This window comes from Lepeophtheirus salmonis, chromosome 14, assembly GCF_016086655.4.
Source record: "Lepeophtheirus salmonis chromosome 14, UVic_Lsal_1.4, whole genome shotgun sequence".
Taxonomy (NCBI): Eukaryota; Metazoa; Arthropoda; class Copepoda; order Siphonostomatoida; family Caligidae; genus Lepeophtheirus; species Lepeophtheirus salmonis.
In genome coordinates, this window is record NC_052144.2 from 32,285,774 (window position 1) to 32,302,836 (window position 17,063).

Consider the following 17,063-nt stretch of genomic DNA (forward strand, 5'->3'; position numbering starts at 1 on the left):
CAGGGCAGTAAAGCTATAAAATGAACTCTATTAAATCAATGGTGTGATGAATATTTTTGGTGGATCAATTAATTTTATGTCATCAGAAAATAATAATTAATAAATCCAAAAATTATTTTAATTATTTAAGCAATTTATTACAGGATTCTTTTAATTCAATTCTCTTTCTAGTCCAATAACTATTCTACTAATAAAAAATATAGCTTTTGATGGGGCAAAAAAAAAAAAATAAGGAGGGAAAATAGTGCGTATTTGATGTATATATAAAAAATAAAACGCTGCTGTGACTAAATGTCTTAACTGATTTGATGAAGATTTTTACAAAAATCAACATTAAAACATAAATTTGACCTCCAATTAATGAAATTGCTGTTAGCTTGGACAAAACGTTCACAACGTCCCTGGAAACGTCTCTCTGCATCCTTGACCGTCCTACTGGGTAAAAATTGGAATGCCCTCCTTATCCCACCTCTTGTGGAGGTGTGGGGACCTTCATGGGAAATCTGATCAACATTACCTCAGACAAATTAGTTTAAAGAGATCAATTCCGGCGAGTTAGATGGCCAAGAACTTGGCCAAGGTACATCGCATTCTCAGAATCAAGGTAATCGAGTATTATTTTGTTGTTGTGAAAGAGCGCCCCGTCATGCTACCACATCCAAGATGGGTCTTTCATAGTGCTGTAGATCTAGGGAACAACTTTGGTGCCCATTCAAATGATATAGCACTTGACGTTGACGTTCAGGCCCTGCTTGAAAATGAAGAGCGCCATAACTTGACTCTTGTTGCTATCAACCCCAAGAATCATAACTTACTGTGGGTACTTGGCTTTCATATAAGTACATTTGCCAACTATCTATTGTTCTTCAAGTTATCCTTCTATGGAAGGGGGCCAGAAAAAATGCAAACGTTTAAAAGAACAACAACCCCTTACATGTGTACAGCAGCCAGGGAAATAATTAAATGTAAACATATATATGTTTATATGAAAGTCGAAATCCTTGAGCCCTGAGAGTTTATTCGCAGCATAATCCATTTGAAATGAGACCGTTACAATAAATGAATAGTCAAATCATGTACAGTAGGCCGGGTTTTCGATTACGATTACAGCTAGTTCGGAAAAATTGAGATTTGGTAAGGAAATAACCTAAGCAAAGTTTCACTTTCCTACTTTTCAAGATTAAAATACAGCATTAATCATTATTTTGCATAAAATAATTATAATAGACATTATTGTAACCTATTCAAAATATTCAGAAAGTTTTTTTAAAGCTGACCCATGGAGCAAAAAGAGAGAATAACATATGACAAATTTGATTTTTTCCTTTCTGAAAATGTAAAAGAATCATGGAGTGCTATACGCAGATCATGAAATTTTACTAACTTATTTCTCTTCTTTTTATCTTTAATATAACAATTCAGAAAAAAAAATGTTAAATATTTTTTATAGGTTAGAAAAATGTCTATCAAAACTATTAATGCAAAATAACTAAAAATGTATTGTGGTTATCCATATTCACTGAGTAAAGAGTTTTTTCCTTTTTTCATAATTTGCATGGATAATTTTCATACCATATGACAACTTTACTGAACTATCCGTAAGCGAAATTCGAAAAAAGTTGAGAATCAAACCACTCTAATGAACAGGTTGTCTTTAAATATTAATTTTTGTTTTTTACATCTTACCATTAGATGCTTGAGCAACGGGTGATAAAATGAGAAAGGAAATGAGAGATCCCCCAGTTCCATGTCCTATGAGTGTCACTGAATTTGGATCCCCATTGAAGGTACGAATGTTTTCCTTGATCCACTGTAGACCTGCAATAATGTCCAAAATGCCGAAATTACTAATAACATGCTCTCCGAGCGTTGGCTTCAGGAATCCAAAGATTCCAAGACGAAAATTAATCGTCACTAAAATAACATCACCATAGGAGGCAAAGACTGAGCCGTCATATGGATTCCCAGAATTCCATTCATATGACTCTCCATGAATAAAGACCACGACGGGAAGAGACTCTGTTTGAAATCGGGCACCATCTGTTCAAAGAAAGAGTAATTAAAAAAATGATTTTTTTTCCTCTATTGTGATTACATGTTGTACAAAATGTTGAAAATATGTGCACAGTTATAAGAATATAGTGTTGATTTATATTATTAATAATTAAATCAAATATATTCGTGCATATATTAAAAGGATAAATAAAGGAATAAAGGCTGCGATCCCCTCTATTTTGAGCCTTTAAACAAAATAAATTTATTACTTCTACATATCAAATGAATTATCATATTATTATTTGAACAAAAAATTAAAGCATTTATCAAAATAAAAAATATATATGTTTATACATCCTATAAGTAATATATTATATGCTATTATTAAAAATTAAAATCTTTCAATTACAAAAGTTGTAAAAAAACATATTTATTCAGCATTTGAGTATTGAATTTCTTTGATTCTAAAATAATTAATAATATTAATCTTAAATATTATTTTGATATATTGTAGATATCTATAATAAATGTATTTACAAAATAGCAAAAGGATGCAAGAAAATAATGCATAATGCCTTTCGAGAACTATAATTTTGTTAAATGTAAATACATGCAATCTCGCCGAGATTTTTAAACAGAAAAACGTTTAGAAAAAAATTCCATAACTTACTTTTTTTGTAATATTTATTAAATTTACTTTGTTTCAGGGTTCTACATATAAAATAAAATAAAACCTTAACCAAATATCCAAGGAAATTAATGGCATTTATTTAATTTTAACCATATTTTGTTTTATTTGGTATAAAAGGATCGACTTTGAAAGGTATTGGAGCAACGAAAGTATATTTAAAAATAATATATTGGACACTTGGTAACAAAAACGAGATTTGAGTATTAAAAATGAATGGAAACGTCGAAATAAATGCGCGTTAAACGAGGTACCAAATCCGAATATTTATTTATTGTCTGCATGTTCGGAACTAAAATATTCATCCTTTGAGACAAGTTAGAGAAATATTTTATATTATATGTTTCATCTATAATACTTAATAAAATAAAAATCCTTTTACTGGATTCAAATTAATAATTTTAAAGAAATAACATCAAAATTTTCTTTTTTTCGACATTTTACGGATTTTAAAATCAAAACTCGTCCATGAAGGACCATTTTTTTGGACTTTGGATGGTTATTTTTTTTGTACGGAGGAATAAAATGCAAAATAAAAGATATCCGGCGATACCAAATTCCCAACTTTTGTCATTACGGTACACCCTAATATATATATACGTTTTAAAGTGTAGTTTTACAACGCAGATTATATTAACTAATTATTTTACTAATGTAATAATAAGATATACGTAGAAGGGTTGTTAGAAAAGTCCGTGCAAATTCCGAGAGATGGCACTACTGGCCCGTATCGAGGTTATGTTTATTTAGTAGCATCTCATGAAAGAACACCCACTAACTTTCAGGCAGTTGGATGAGGTTATTACTCCAGAAATCATTGATAAAATCCATGATATGGGGATGTATGACAGAAGAGTGTTGTGGCATCTCGAGTTGGAACCCAATTTCCATTAATTTTGATACCACAACGGATGAAGTTTGAGTTGGTGTATTATCGTGACGGAAAATGACTTTTTTAAACGAATACCAAACAAAAAGAAATTGGACTTGTCTAGCTCAAAGTTAGTGTCTGTTCTTCCAAGAAATAATATTAGCTAGACATAACCTCGATGCGCAACAGTAACATCTTTTGGACTTTACACGGAATTTTCAAACGATTCTCGTATACATATGTATACTAATTTTTTAAAGATGAAGTGAGTTATAATTAATAGTACTAGGCCAAGAAAAAAATTTCATTTTTTTTCAACATCCAAGAAAGCTCTGAAATTGGATTGGATACAATTTTGGACAATTTGGACCCCCTGTGTCAGGGCAGAATTCCTTTGGAACAGGACAGGAAATCAAAAATTTCAGACACAAACATTCCTAGTATTTAATTACAAATTTACAAAAAAAAAATGTTATGCACGGGAAATATATGAAGTATCCAACTTTTTTCATTTGGTGACAATAGGATGACACTACTTGAAGCGGATCAAAATAATTAATTCTTGTAACCACATTAATAATCATTTAATGTGGGTAAGTGTGTTTCATCACAGTTGCCATATAGAACTGTTGAAATAAAAAATGTATAAATCAAACATACAAAAGTCTTGCAGTTAAACAAATGGATAGTGTTATGAAAGAGACTAAATATACTTTAAGTTAATTAATGAGTTATTCATTAATCATATACTATTTGTAGACGTCATCTGCATAAATATATGTATACTAATTTGCATATTGCAAGATACCTTTCTTGGTTGGTGAGTGTATTAGAACTATTAGTATCCATTTTGTATTTGGATTACGAGTGAATTCTTTGATTGATTGTTAGCATGCTTCCAAACTTTAGCTTTTCTTTCAAAAAGACTATGAGAAATTTGTTGACTAAATACATCTGAAATGTTTTTTAAGAAGCAAATTGCGGAATGTACTCCTAACTCCTATATTTATATTAATGATGTAAAATACAATCTTATAATACTTTTTTTAATAAAGGAATAAAGCTAATAAACTCATTTTTTATCTACTTTAATTAAACACATTCTTAATCATTAAATTTTATGATTGATTAAATACTTTATTAGTCAATTACCAACAGTACTAATGCGTCTGTCTTAGATGAAGATATATAGTTAATTAGAATATATTAATCTATATATAAATCTATAATGTACATTCGTATTTAATCAAAAGTTGTAGTATGTCAGTTTTTAGCTTCTGTAGCCTGACAGTCAGACATGCTAAAAGACTTTGTTAAATAGCTACACATAGTGATGGGCTATTAATAAAACAATTTGTCCTAATCAGTCCCATACTCATGATGAAAATAAATTCAAAATAAATTTGTCAACATATAATATTAAGTTTTATTATTACAAACTTCTGACATATTTAAGATCATTATGGCAAATCTAGGGGATACATAATAAGTAATTTTAGGAATTAAAGGAAAGTAATGTCAATTTTATTTTATAGTTGTGAATTGATATATGCTATATGTATTTATATCTGCAGATATGTCTATGTTGTGTACAAGTTACAGCTTGTATAAGCCAATTGTACAAGTTAAAGTTTATACGTCTGGTTATTAAAACTACCAAAATTCATTTTGATCAATTAAAAATAGACATTTATCATTTATTTACGAGTCAATACTTGTTGGAATTTGAGATATATAAGTTGCCCCAAATAATTATAATCAATTAATTATTTTAATTAACAGATTCCTGAGTTATATCGACCATTTAAGGAATATTCAATTATGGAATTACTTCTTTGTCAAATACTCTAAAATCTTCATTTAACGTACTTTATCTCATTTCTTGTCTGCAAATTGTGCACAATCGTAACTTGTAATCGATATATTTAAGATTTAGGGCATGGATAACTATGCCTAATTGTTGAAGACATCTCCATTAAGAACAAAACAAAATAAGATGGATTAAAATGCATAATATTAAAACATAATTAAATGTGTCAATTTTACAGTTTATTAATAGATTCCCCCCCAAAAAAAAAATTAAAGCAATAAATAAAATATAAACTTCATTTAATATATTTACAATGACTTCCCATAATCCCATAATATATCACCAAAGCCTAAGATTAATGAATAACTCATTTTGTCATTATATGGATCAATTTAAGCTAATGTTGATAAATATAAGTAATATTTCTGATAGATTGATATTGACAAAGCGTATCCGTGTCAGATATTTTCCATTGTCAAATGAGAAGACGACATTTCAGCATTTTTGAACATTTCATATATCTTTTAATTGTTGACCAACTTTATTTAAATTCAAAGTGGATTTAAAGCTTTAATTCAAATCGAATATTATTTGTGTTATAGCAAAATTGATTAAAACAAGTACTCGCAACTAAAATGGCTATAAACTTCAGTTGTCAGTTGAGTATTAGTTACTTTGTACAAACACACACTCAAAAGTTGATCCCTAATTTTGAAAAATCATAGGCAAAATTAAATACTTGAGTATTGTTTGTGTTTTTCGTATTCAATTTTTTTTAATTAACTTTATGGTTTGATGTTCTCTCTTCAAGAATAAAAGAATGATGAAAACAGCTTTTGAATAAAAATCAATTGTTCAGATTGAAACTACAAAAAATATCCCACTCGTCTAGTCGCATATTTTTACAATTTTACTAATTAGTTGTTACTACTATTTCTTGCAAAGGAATTAGCTTTCGCTATGCTGCGAATAATTCCCTTCTATTAAATGATGAACAGCCCCATATTTGCTAAGAATTTGTCTACTACTCATTATTATTTTTTGTTTAGGAAAAGTAGATAAACAGAAAGAAGATTGTTATGTGATATAATTATTCCTGGTGTGATGGTTTATTTGAACTAATGTGGCAAATAGTTCTCAGGGACCTACCTGTGATGTATCTTTTAACCTTAGCTTCAAAAATAAAAAAGATCCAAAATGAGTTAGTAATTAGCCAATTCTTCTGAATTATGAAACCATTATTTAATAGTTGTTCACAGCTTAACCATGCAGTAACTACAGGGAGAGGGGAGTACAGCCCTCTCAAAAAATTTAGTTGTCAAATTCATAATATTTTATATAAAAGACAGTGTTTGTTGACAAAAATGACGTTCTGTTGTTATAATATATAATATTTAAAAACATAAGTCATCTTTTTCTAAACAGGTCATTCTTTTATTTTATTAATAAAAATTTAAAAAGTCATTTGTGTTATTCGACGGCAAATTTTTCATTAATTTCAAAAAAAGATAACGCATATTTCAAACTTTACTTTTTTTTACTTTTTACAGGGTGTGGATACTATTTAGGTATAAAAATACTGAAAGTTTAAGATCAATGGGTTTATTTGTTTGTTTCAGAGATATTAGTGCCGAAATTTAGCAAAATTTAACTTATTTGCATCAAAAAGTGATGCCAAAATTGAACTAAGCTTTGACTTTAACATCAAACTCAACTTTTATATAATTATATTCAAATTTTGTGAGTAGATTAATTACAACATAATTATTTCAAAAATGTTATTTTTATCCATTTTAAATAAACATTTTAGATAAATAACCCTTCAAAAGATAGCTTGCAGTAATTTCCAACACAAACTTTCCGGAACAATTGTAGCATGAGGGGGATTAGCAGAGAAAATATTTTTTTTTTTGTCAATAACGTGGTAAAAATCAGCTTCGCAATATATGTAGTTGTGCAATTAGCATATATATTTTACGAAATAATTTAATTTTTATTTTGTCATGCTCTGCCACATGACTTAAATTGGCATTAATATACTGAAGTTAATCTACACACAAATTTAGGAAAAATTGAGTCAGCTATTGAACTGAGAGTCTAGTCAAAGTTCGGCGTCTTTTTGAGGAAAACCTATTTGATTTTGCTTACTTTAGATCATTTCCATATCTTTAATAACTAACGACTCAATTAATCTCACATTTTCAGTATTTTGATTCTGTAAAAAAATCTTAATTTTTAAGAAGAAAAAACAACATTCAAAAAATGTCAAATTTTATCATTTTTGTTAAAAATTAATAACATACTCTTGAAAGAAAAATCCTAGTCAGAGCCCTGAGCTTAACAAGAGAAGGTTTATATTCTAGCAATCAACTTGCAGAACACTGATTAGGGGAAAAAGAAACAAACAAGCCTATATCTGACAACAAAATACATGAGAAGTAAATGAGATAACACCGTGTTGTATACTAATATTTACAGGATCACTGTTTTAGGGGGTGTAGGACAAAAATTACAACGTAATAGGTGGAAATGAGCCTTTTTTTAAATGGAATATATGCATTTTTTTTAAATCAAATTCACAAACAAGAAATATTTGTTATATGCAATGTAGTAATATCTCCCAACCCCCGTCTCCCTTATTGGTCAAAGTAACAGCATGGATTAGGTAAAAATAGACATTTTAGTACTCGATTGAAACCATCTGACATGGGAAATATACACCATATATATATTTCAAATACAACATATATTTCCTTTTCTAGGAGTGACCGGGATTCGAACTCACGTTCATTGATTTCAAGAGATTGACCTCTTCCAAGTATTTTGTCCTCTATGCTATGTCACTCAAGCATAGAGTACCATTAAAGTATATAAAGCATTTTTATTTGTTTTTGCTTTGATAGATATATATCATATATGTCATTATGACCTTGTGCATAGCATTCATAGAACTTGAGCGTCCAGAGCGAGGTTCGTCATTAGCATCTTCCAAACAATCTTAGAAGAGTTTGTACTACTTGTGAACTTTTTTTTTTTTTTACTAAGAACAATTTCACTCTATGCCATTGTCAACATTTCCAGTGTTTTGGATTTTTCACAAAATTAGATGCAAATACTTTGATTCATGTTTTTCAATAACAAAAAATTGCCAAACGCGCAAAATATTTCTACCTGTTATACCTCTCATAAATAAAATAAACATATTACATAGCTGAACCAGTAAATATATGTTTGTAGAGAGTGTACTAATATAAAAAAAATTAAATTCGAACATAACAAATGCGTCTTGCCTGCAAAATTTGTAAAGTCATAGAGATATAAAGTAAAGAGTGCTTACTCATTAGTATCCCAGGGACAATTTATTGAAGCGTTCATCTGATTAACAATAAAAACGACACAAGGATCAAATCATTCAGTTATTATGTCAACATTAACCTTTCAGTTATCAATAATATTTCTTAAAATCTTAATAAATTAATAATTAGTGATAAAATAACCTTCTAATTTTTACAAAAGGAGTTTGGTATTAGGTAAGTTTATCGTGGTAGATATCATTGGAACTTGATGCATTCTTATTTTTTTATTCGTAGCCTGTTTGCATTGGATTCAATTGTACTTCAAGAACACCGGCTTTTTCTTGATCCCTAGAGCACGATCTTGCTAGTAAATTGTGGAAGAAATGTGAGCTTAACCACAATTATGTGAAAATAAGCTTTTTCCATCATTATTTTCATAACTTTATAAAACAATCATATGTTTTGGCATCCTTGTTAGTTGTTACTTAATTTTATAGTCCATATATATTATAACCATCTATTTTCAGATATCCTAAAAACCCAGTGCTTTCTAAAGCCTTCGCCAAGATTGGAAACAAACCAAATGGTCAAGGATATGTTTTAAGCACTTCAAGGACTCTGACATCATTAAGCACAAAGTTAAGTGCACTCTTTTAGTTCTTGATGGAGCAGTGCCCCCCCCAAATGCACTTTAAAAAAAGTGGAGTCCCATCGACGAATCTTAAAGTGAAGAACTTATGAAGAAGACAGTACTAAAAAAATGAATTCTGATGACATGATTGAAAAAAGGCCAACTGTAAATATAGTCATTACACATACATATATTACAATGGAATCCTTGGTGGTTGTGAAAAAATAGAGGCAAAAGAAACATCCTTAAATCAAGATAGTAGTTATATTTGATAGTTGACATATCTTATTCAATTTAAGAATTAATAATTTGAAAAATATCAATAATGGGTTGAAAGACTTAATTTTATTATAATTTAATATTTTATAGAATAAATGATATTTCATTGATTACATGTTTATTTGTCCTTGATATTCTAAAAAAAAATTATTAAAATAAGTATTTATGAGAACAAAAGAGAATATTAAGAATTTATAAGAAAATATCAATTATGAAAATGTTCTTCATAATGTTTTTATACGTTCAAGGGGAATTTAAACACCAATCATGGAGATTCCTTTAAGAGATTATACTCCTTCCTAACAGTGAAAATTGAGATTGATGAATGATTATAAAAATAACAAAGAACCATTTGCATTTTCCAGTTTTCATATTTATACTAGCCATTTTGATAAGAGGAAAGAGGAAATTTTGAACTATGTTGATAATCCATTAGGCCCCTAAAATCACATTACTAAGTAAGACGAAACGTCTACTTACTATATAATGTCTGAATGTTTTGATCCTTTTGTTGTTTATATATATCAGGTATCTCTCCCTTCAATTTTTTCCTCAAGTAAGCACTCTATATTTTTTATCTGTATGAATACACCTCGTACATATATATGACGCACACGCCTGGTTCTACATTTAAAACTCCTGCGATATTTAAATAATATCTATCATTGCTACATGGTTCTTTCTTAGCTTAACAATGGATGTACGGATTACATACATATATGTTTTACTCGCTAGACAACTCTTAATTTTAAATTAAAGTTATTTTTTAACGACTACTTCAAAACAAATAGCAAGTTTTTGTTTTTTTAAAGAACAAATGTTTCACTAAATTCCGTCAAATTGTATCAACTAAATGAATAAATTATATGTCATAGTCACATAATAAAATGCCCTAATTTCCTTAATAGAACATCCTTTTAGATTGAAGGATGCAAGAGTTGATGTTATTATAAATGATCAAGAGTGTACGTGCATACAGACCAACGTTGCTTTATTAAAATAGAACATGTACACAAAATATCAAAAAAGGAAATCATATCAACTTTATTTCGTGTTTATTTGCATTTATTTTTCTTAAAGGCACATTTTGCTCTTTTTTTTATTTTATATATACATATATTTGTACATAATATATGACTATATATTATGCTATTTAGAAACTGATGACATCAAACATCTGATTCATCAAAAAGATATATACATAAGGATATATATGTATATGTATCTATTAAAAAATGTATATTTATATTATTTCTTAATACCACAAATTATATTTCATATTAACTTTTTATTTAACACATATCTTATTCCGTGCAATAATATATTTGTAGGATATATATACATATACTCGTATTTATATATACACATATAATTTCGCCAGAAGGTATAATTTTGATGCATTTGCAATATTTTATTAATGGATAATGGCTTTAAATATATTTGTATAATTAAATGATATATTTTTTAAAGCTAAGTATTTATATATATATATATAACATAATAATAATGATGTCAAATATTAGGAAATACATAAATTAGAGGGGGAAGTTGTTGTCATATATTTACACCAGGGGATGTTTGTCTTTATGGAGTTAGCTATATCATATACCTAGAGTATTTATTTGTTGTTCAATATAACTTTTTTATATCCTGCAACCTCTCCTACGGAAAAGAAGCAGCTAGTTGGGCTGGAGGGGTTGTATCCCCCCCATGAAGGAATTTTTTTGTATAGACTAGCAAAAATTATCAGGCAATTCCACAAAATTATGCAGTGGAACCTGAGTATGCACCTGAATTATTATTTAACCCTAGTTGGGAATTGTTCACAGCTTAAACAATATCTCATTCTAATTTAACCAATTAACATTCAGAACACGGATTATAAGGAAAGAAAAAGAAACTACGAACTGACAACAAAATACACTGTGAAATATTTTTGTGAAAGCGAGATAACGGCGTGATAGGTGTAGAGGTACTAGACATGGACTGATATCAAAATATTATCCGATTCGATATTTTACAAACGTTTATATATACCCGTATCCCTGACAATATTAGTTTCGCTTCGTCACAATTTGTTTGTTTCATTTGCATACAGATTCGTAAGTGAAAAGTTTAAAAAAAATCCAAACTTAATATTTATTAGTAGCTTTTCAGTAAGAAAGTATATTTAGCTGTCCCGTGGGATAAATTTATTTGAATACAAATATTTGAGTTATAAAGTAAGGATTCGTCCATTTAATCCCAGTTTAGTCATGTTAGCACGATGACCGTTTTTTTAAAGATCGATTTTTTTGGAACACAAAGGAGACACGCCTCGGTAATGAATTTTTTTAGTTAATGTACTCGTAATGACCAGGGAAGCAAAAAATTTGTTGTACTCTTTTTAAGAAGTACATTAGTCATAACAAATGTATTTAGTGTTTTATCAGTTTAAAAAAAAACTAAAAAGACTGCAGTACTATCAGTCCGGTCCTAATAAAAAAAATCCGTCTTAGGACCGGTCCTTACTGGTATTTTACGATAACTACAAATCAATAAATGACGTAGTTACTAACTATTAAATGACTCTCTTGAGTCATTTACAAACAAAGTTATTTCATCTGTTCAAGATAACTTATTTAAAAAGACAAGATAGCTGAAGATTGAAGAAGGAGGTGTGAGGCTAGAACATATTATAATAGGTTGAAGCCATTATCTATTATTTTCCTCGTTCTTATGAAATTTAATCCTATTGAATAATGTGAGAAAAATGCCTATAAAAATAGGTAGGATTGAAAGACCGAGGTATTGGTCCTTAGTATCATTAAATGGTAAAACATATCTGACCAATAATAAAAAAGCCTGATTTAGCAATCAGTCCTAGGACCGATCCCAAAAACTATGTAGATGTATTCATTAATTCATTTAAGTGTGATTCCCCTATCCTTTGTGTAGAAAGCATTCCCTAGCTGCAAAAATGAGCAACAATTACCTCCCCCATTATATCCATTTTTTTATGTCTGCACCTTAGACAATAAATTGAGCAACAAAGTTGACATCAGTTGTTGTTGTTGGGGTAGTTATGTTATAATCATCTATTATTATTATTTTCTCTTTCTATTTAAGTTCTTGATTTAATTTGAAAAAATATTTAAGTTTATCATACAGGAAGGAAACACAACAGTTGATGTGCTCTTAAGCAACACCATCCCCCTCAAGCAATCTCTACTTATCCATGGCTATTATCTAAAGCTTTAATGCGAGTAGCGAAATGAAGACCCACGTGATCAACAGCTGAAAAATGTTTTGGACAAAATTTACTTTATTTGTCCGCTAGAGGCATTATTTTGCTATAATTTCTACTTTCAAGAAAATATCATCTGTAGCTACTAGCTAAAAAATAGGATATATTTGCGTTTTAATAAATATATAGGTGGAGTTGAGTTACTGGAGGGATAACTGATCAATTATGAACAATGATAACATTAAATATTTTTGAATCATGGTCTTACAAGAACGGTCTGCTTCGACAGATCTACGACTTGTCCTTCAAATAGAGTAGGTGTTTCAATGTTTTAGACATGTTTCAATCTAAAATTAGCCAGGAGATCCTAAAGAAGATGAATGGAGCTTAGACAATCAAGTTAGGGAAGAAGGTTTGTCTCCTTTCCATCGGGAGACTAGGCCTTCACAAGGTTCTTTCTATTCTATGGGGGCCAAAGAACCGGCGGTTTCTTTCTTGGAAGACACCCGGGGCTTTATTAAGAAGTAAACCCCCTCTCAGTACATAGGCTCAAACTTCAAGGCTACATCTTAAAATCATTTATGCAAGAATTTGTTTATTTGTTGGGATCTCACGGGAGGTGGATAAATTAATAAGCTTAAATCGGAAATTGGAACAGCTCAATACTGGTCTGCCAAGGGAATTGTCGTTTTCTTTTTAGTGGGAAAAAGGACAAATGAAGGCCTTGGACTAGACAAAACAGATAGATCATGAGACCTGCAAGGTGCAAGAGGAGGCTACAGAAGAGGCAGTTATTGAATTCTGAATTTATTCAGTTTTTAGAGTTTCTCTGATGAAGGATATATATATATTCGATAATAAATTAAAAGAAATAAAGTATATAAATAATGCTTGAATTTTATTCCATCTTTCCAACTTGTTTGGAGCAAAGTTTTTATTTGGCTTTTAGTCTTAGATTCATTTATGGGAGGATACTCACTTCACACATGCATCACCATCGGAATGGATCATCTTATGAATAATCCACCTACTAAGTGCAAGATGTAAAATGATAAAAAAAATGATTGAAACAATACATTGACAATTAATAATTTTAATTTATTTCTAAGGTGGTTTGCTATTAATGTTGTGTTCCTTCGGTTTTTATTAATTTGGATCTTTTTTGGAATTTATATTAATACATTATTTGGTCACATTATGTATCGTGAGCTTATGGTATAAGAGGGTATTTGAGGTAAAATTTTCCTCGAAAATTCTTTATATGAAGGCAGTAAGGGAAACTTCGTATACATCACTATTCAAATTCCATGGGAAAGTTATAACCGAAAACGCAGATTCAGAAGATATATTGGGAGACAATGGGAACGTGTGGATCACTTCAAGGAAACATAGAAGTCAAAATTAATATATCTAAGAACATACGAAGGAATTGGGGCCTTAATAATATAAGTAAAGTTTTGAACTGGAATGAAAATATTCACCCTGCGTAGGTATACATTTGTTTTCTACAAAGAGAGTACAGGCAAATTTGCAAATAATTTAAACCAAAGTTATTCTTTTAGGCATATTCATCTGGAATTTTATATCCTTGCTCCAACGTCCCGTCCGCAAAAGAAAAACTTGTAAACTTGTAAGTATGAATTTCTAAATATGAGAATAGGAGAGCTCGAGTATCTTAAATTTAACCACCATTTTAAGTCACTCAGATACTGAGGTGACAATATGATTGATGGCTTATGGAGGCATGAAAGTGTCTTCCTATCCCTGTGATGGTTCGGCTTCAATCTTCTTTCTACTTATTCTTTAAAATACATTTACGCCCTTAGATGATTGTGGAGCATCAAGAATATTTGGACCAGTATCGGGCATTAGATACTTTTCGGGTCTTAGGTCATGTTTATATCAACTATCTTTTATTTATTTTTTTCGTCTCCCATCGCGATGTCAAAGAATTTATCTTACTATTGTACCGTATCATCAATTTATATATACTTATCCGTGTCCTGTACGAAAACTATAAGCCAAGTGGCAAAACGAAGGTCACGTGATTATTATTTGCAAAAAGTAGTGATAAATGGAACACTTTTATAGATGCGCTAGAGGCGTTGAATATTACTCTATAACTAACTATACAGCCATCATGAATCCACCCTGGTAGTTGAATTGAAAAGGTAAATTATACAAAGGGAAGAAAAATTTTCAATGAATTGAAACAAAATGATATAATAATGTTATATGTGGAATAATAAAAAATGACATCTTACGAGGATTTTTTTTTATTAAGCCAAGGAATAAACTGGAACTAAGAAGTGTGTTTCATCATAAGGCTTATAACTATGGTTTGTATAAGCATGATTACTCTACTTAAAACCTTAAAACTAACAAGTCTATTCTACGTATAAAGTATTCAATAGTGTTGAACTTTGGACTAGAAATCCTAGACTTATCTGAGACCGTTGTAATTTTTATTTAACCAAACTTATAATGTCCTTTAAAGGATACCGTCTAGGTCGGTATCTTTTAAAATTTGGCCGCGAACGAATTTATAAATGTTGATGGCATCATGTGTGCTTTCAAATTATCAAGATGGGTAAGTTATATGAAGCGTAAAGTGTTGAATGTGTAAGGCTCGTATAATTTGTTGGATGAGAAAATTAACTGTAATAATTCTTGTAAATAGAACTTATATCTATGGAGGGCACTCCATATTTTAGGAGGGGCCAAGGCCGTGACTATGATTTTTTTCGGTTTGAGAATATATTTTTATTTCTTCATAATTTTTTGAAGGCTTTATTTTTTTATAAATGTCCAAAATTATTTTTTATATTGAAATTCAATATATTTTTTTTTATCTTATTAATTCCCCCTCTGCAGTTAAATGCTTCGGAGTCATACTTACAAAATGTACGACTGTTAAGTACCATCATTACCTATTATATGAACGGAAAACAAAAATCTCCCATAACTTTTGAACAAATTGAGATAAATAAATCAAATCAAATTTTGAGAGGCCAAGGTTACAAAAACGTTTAACACACATAGTCGAACATTACTAGGGGAATTGATTTTAGGTGGAGGTATGCACTTTACCGTGTTCATTTTCGTATAGAATGTAGTCACTATTCTGCAGTTTTTTAGAATGGCATTTTCCCGATGTTTGTATATATTTATATTTAATTTAGGGGAGGAGGCTCAAGCATCGCTTGGTGGGAGGATCCGGTTCAGTCCCCTAGTTCTCCTGTAGTTACGACCCTGACTCTAATAACTAGAAATTACAGAAAAATTATTAATGTTTATGAAATTACAAATTTTCAATAAGTTAGTGAATTTTGAGGACTTCAGTAAAACCAAGAAGTAAACTGAGAAATAAAATGATTCTAGGAACCATCTGACAAATTGTAAAAAGGATAAACCAGGATGCAGATAGGATTTGGAGTAAATATGATCCTCTCTTTGTAAATTGTATCTTCTTCCATAGGATGAACGTTACGAGTAATCTGGCAAACATACTAATTAAATAGTCTACTCCCTTAGATTGCTATATTTAAAAAAATATATTTGAATATTAAATCAACGCTCAAATAAATTATTCCAACTGAAATATAAACAAAATATATTCTATTAAAACTGCATAATTGTGTCCACATTCTCAATTATCTTACTTAAATATCGTACATTTTATAAATGTGACCCCCAAGTCTATAACATCAGAGGGGTATATTATTAACATATATTTAAAGTAAATAGTATTTTCCATTATCACTAGAATAACTTTCCGCTTAAAAGAAGACGGAAGTCTAACTACTAAAAATTGACAACTAAAGAACCTATCCTCAATCTACCCTATTGCTCTCCGTTTTAGATTACCTTTTTTGGAAAAAAAATTGGAACAATTTAGCATTAATTTAATGTGATATTTGAAACAAATAAGTTCTGAGGACATTTGCTTGCTTGTTTGTTTACTAGTTTCATGATCTCTATGCCATCTAGTGAGTATTATTGTTTTTTGTTTTATTCGTGACCTTTTATGATATCATGGCTTTTCATTTTTTTTTTTTTTAATTAAAACTTATAATCTCTATAACATTTTGCACCTATAAATTTCTTGGTTGTCATTTTATTCATTATGAGTAGAAATGTATCAAATATGACTTGAAAATGAACGTGATCGACCTGACAATTTGAAACATTTTATGGAAGAGAGAAATTTAGCTATCAAATCGTTAATCAGATTAGCTGCAAGCCTCAAATGAGTGTAAGAAAATAA

General features: G+C 29.7%; 1 protein-coding gene and 1 long non-coding RNA gene across 2 annotated transcripts in view; one reads left to right on the plus strand and one right to left on the minus strand.

The window, feature by feature from the left end:
* Positions 1-17,063, minus strand: part of LOC121129099 (neuroligin-1) — a 49,830-nt gene that overhangs the window by 31,271 nt on the left and 1,496 nt on the right. Inside the window, exon 2 of the mRNA XM_040724774.2 lies at positions 1,687-2,040. Coding sequence (XP_040580708.1) covers positions 1,687-2,040 — 354 coding nt within the window. The remainder of the gene's footprint in view (positions 1-1,686; positions 2,041-17,063) is intronic.
* Positions 8,769-9,329, plus strand: LOC139907281 (uncharacterized). The gene is made up of 3 exons (XR_011783763.1): positions 8,769-8,894; positions 8,955-9,133; positions 9,188-9,329. It is a non-coding gene; the product is annotated as an uncharacterized lncRNA (long non-coding RNA).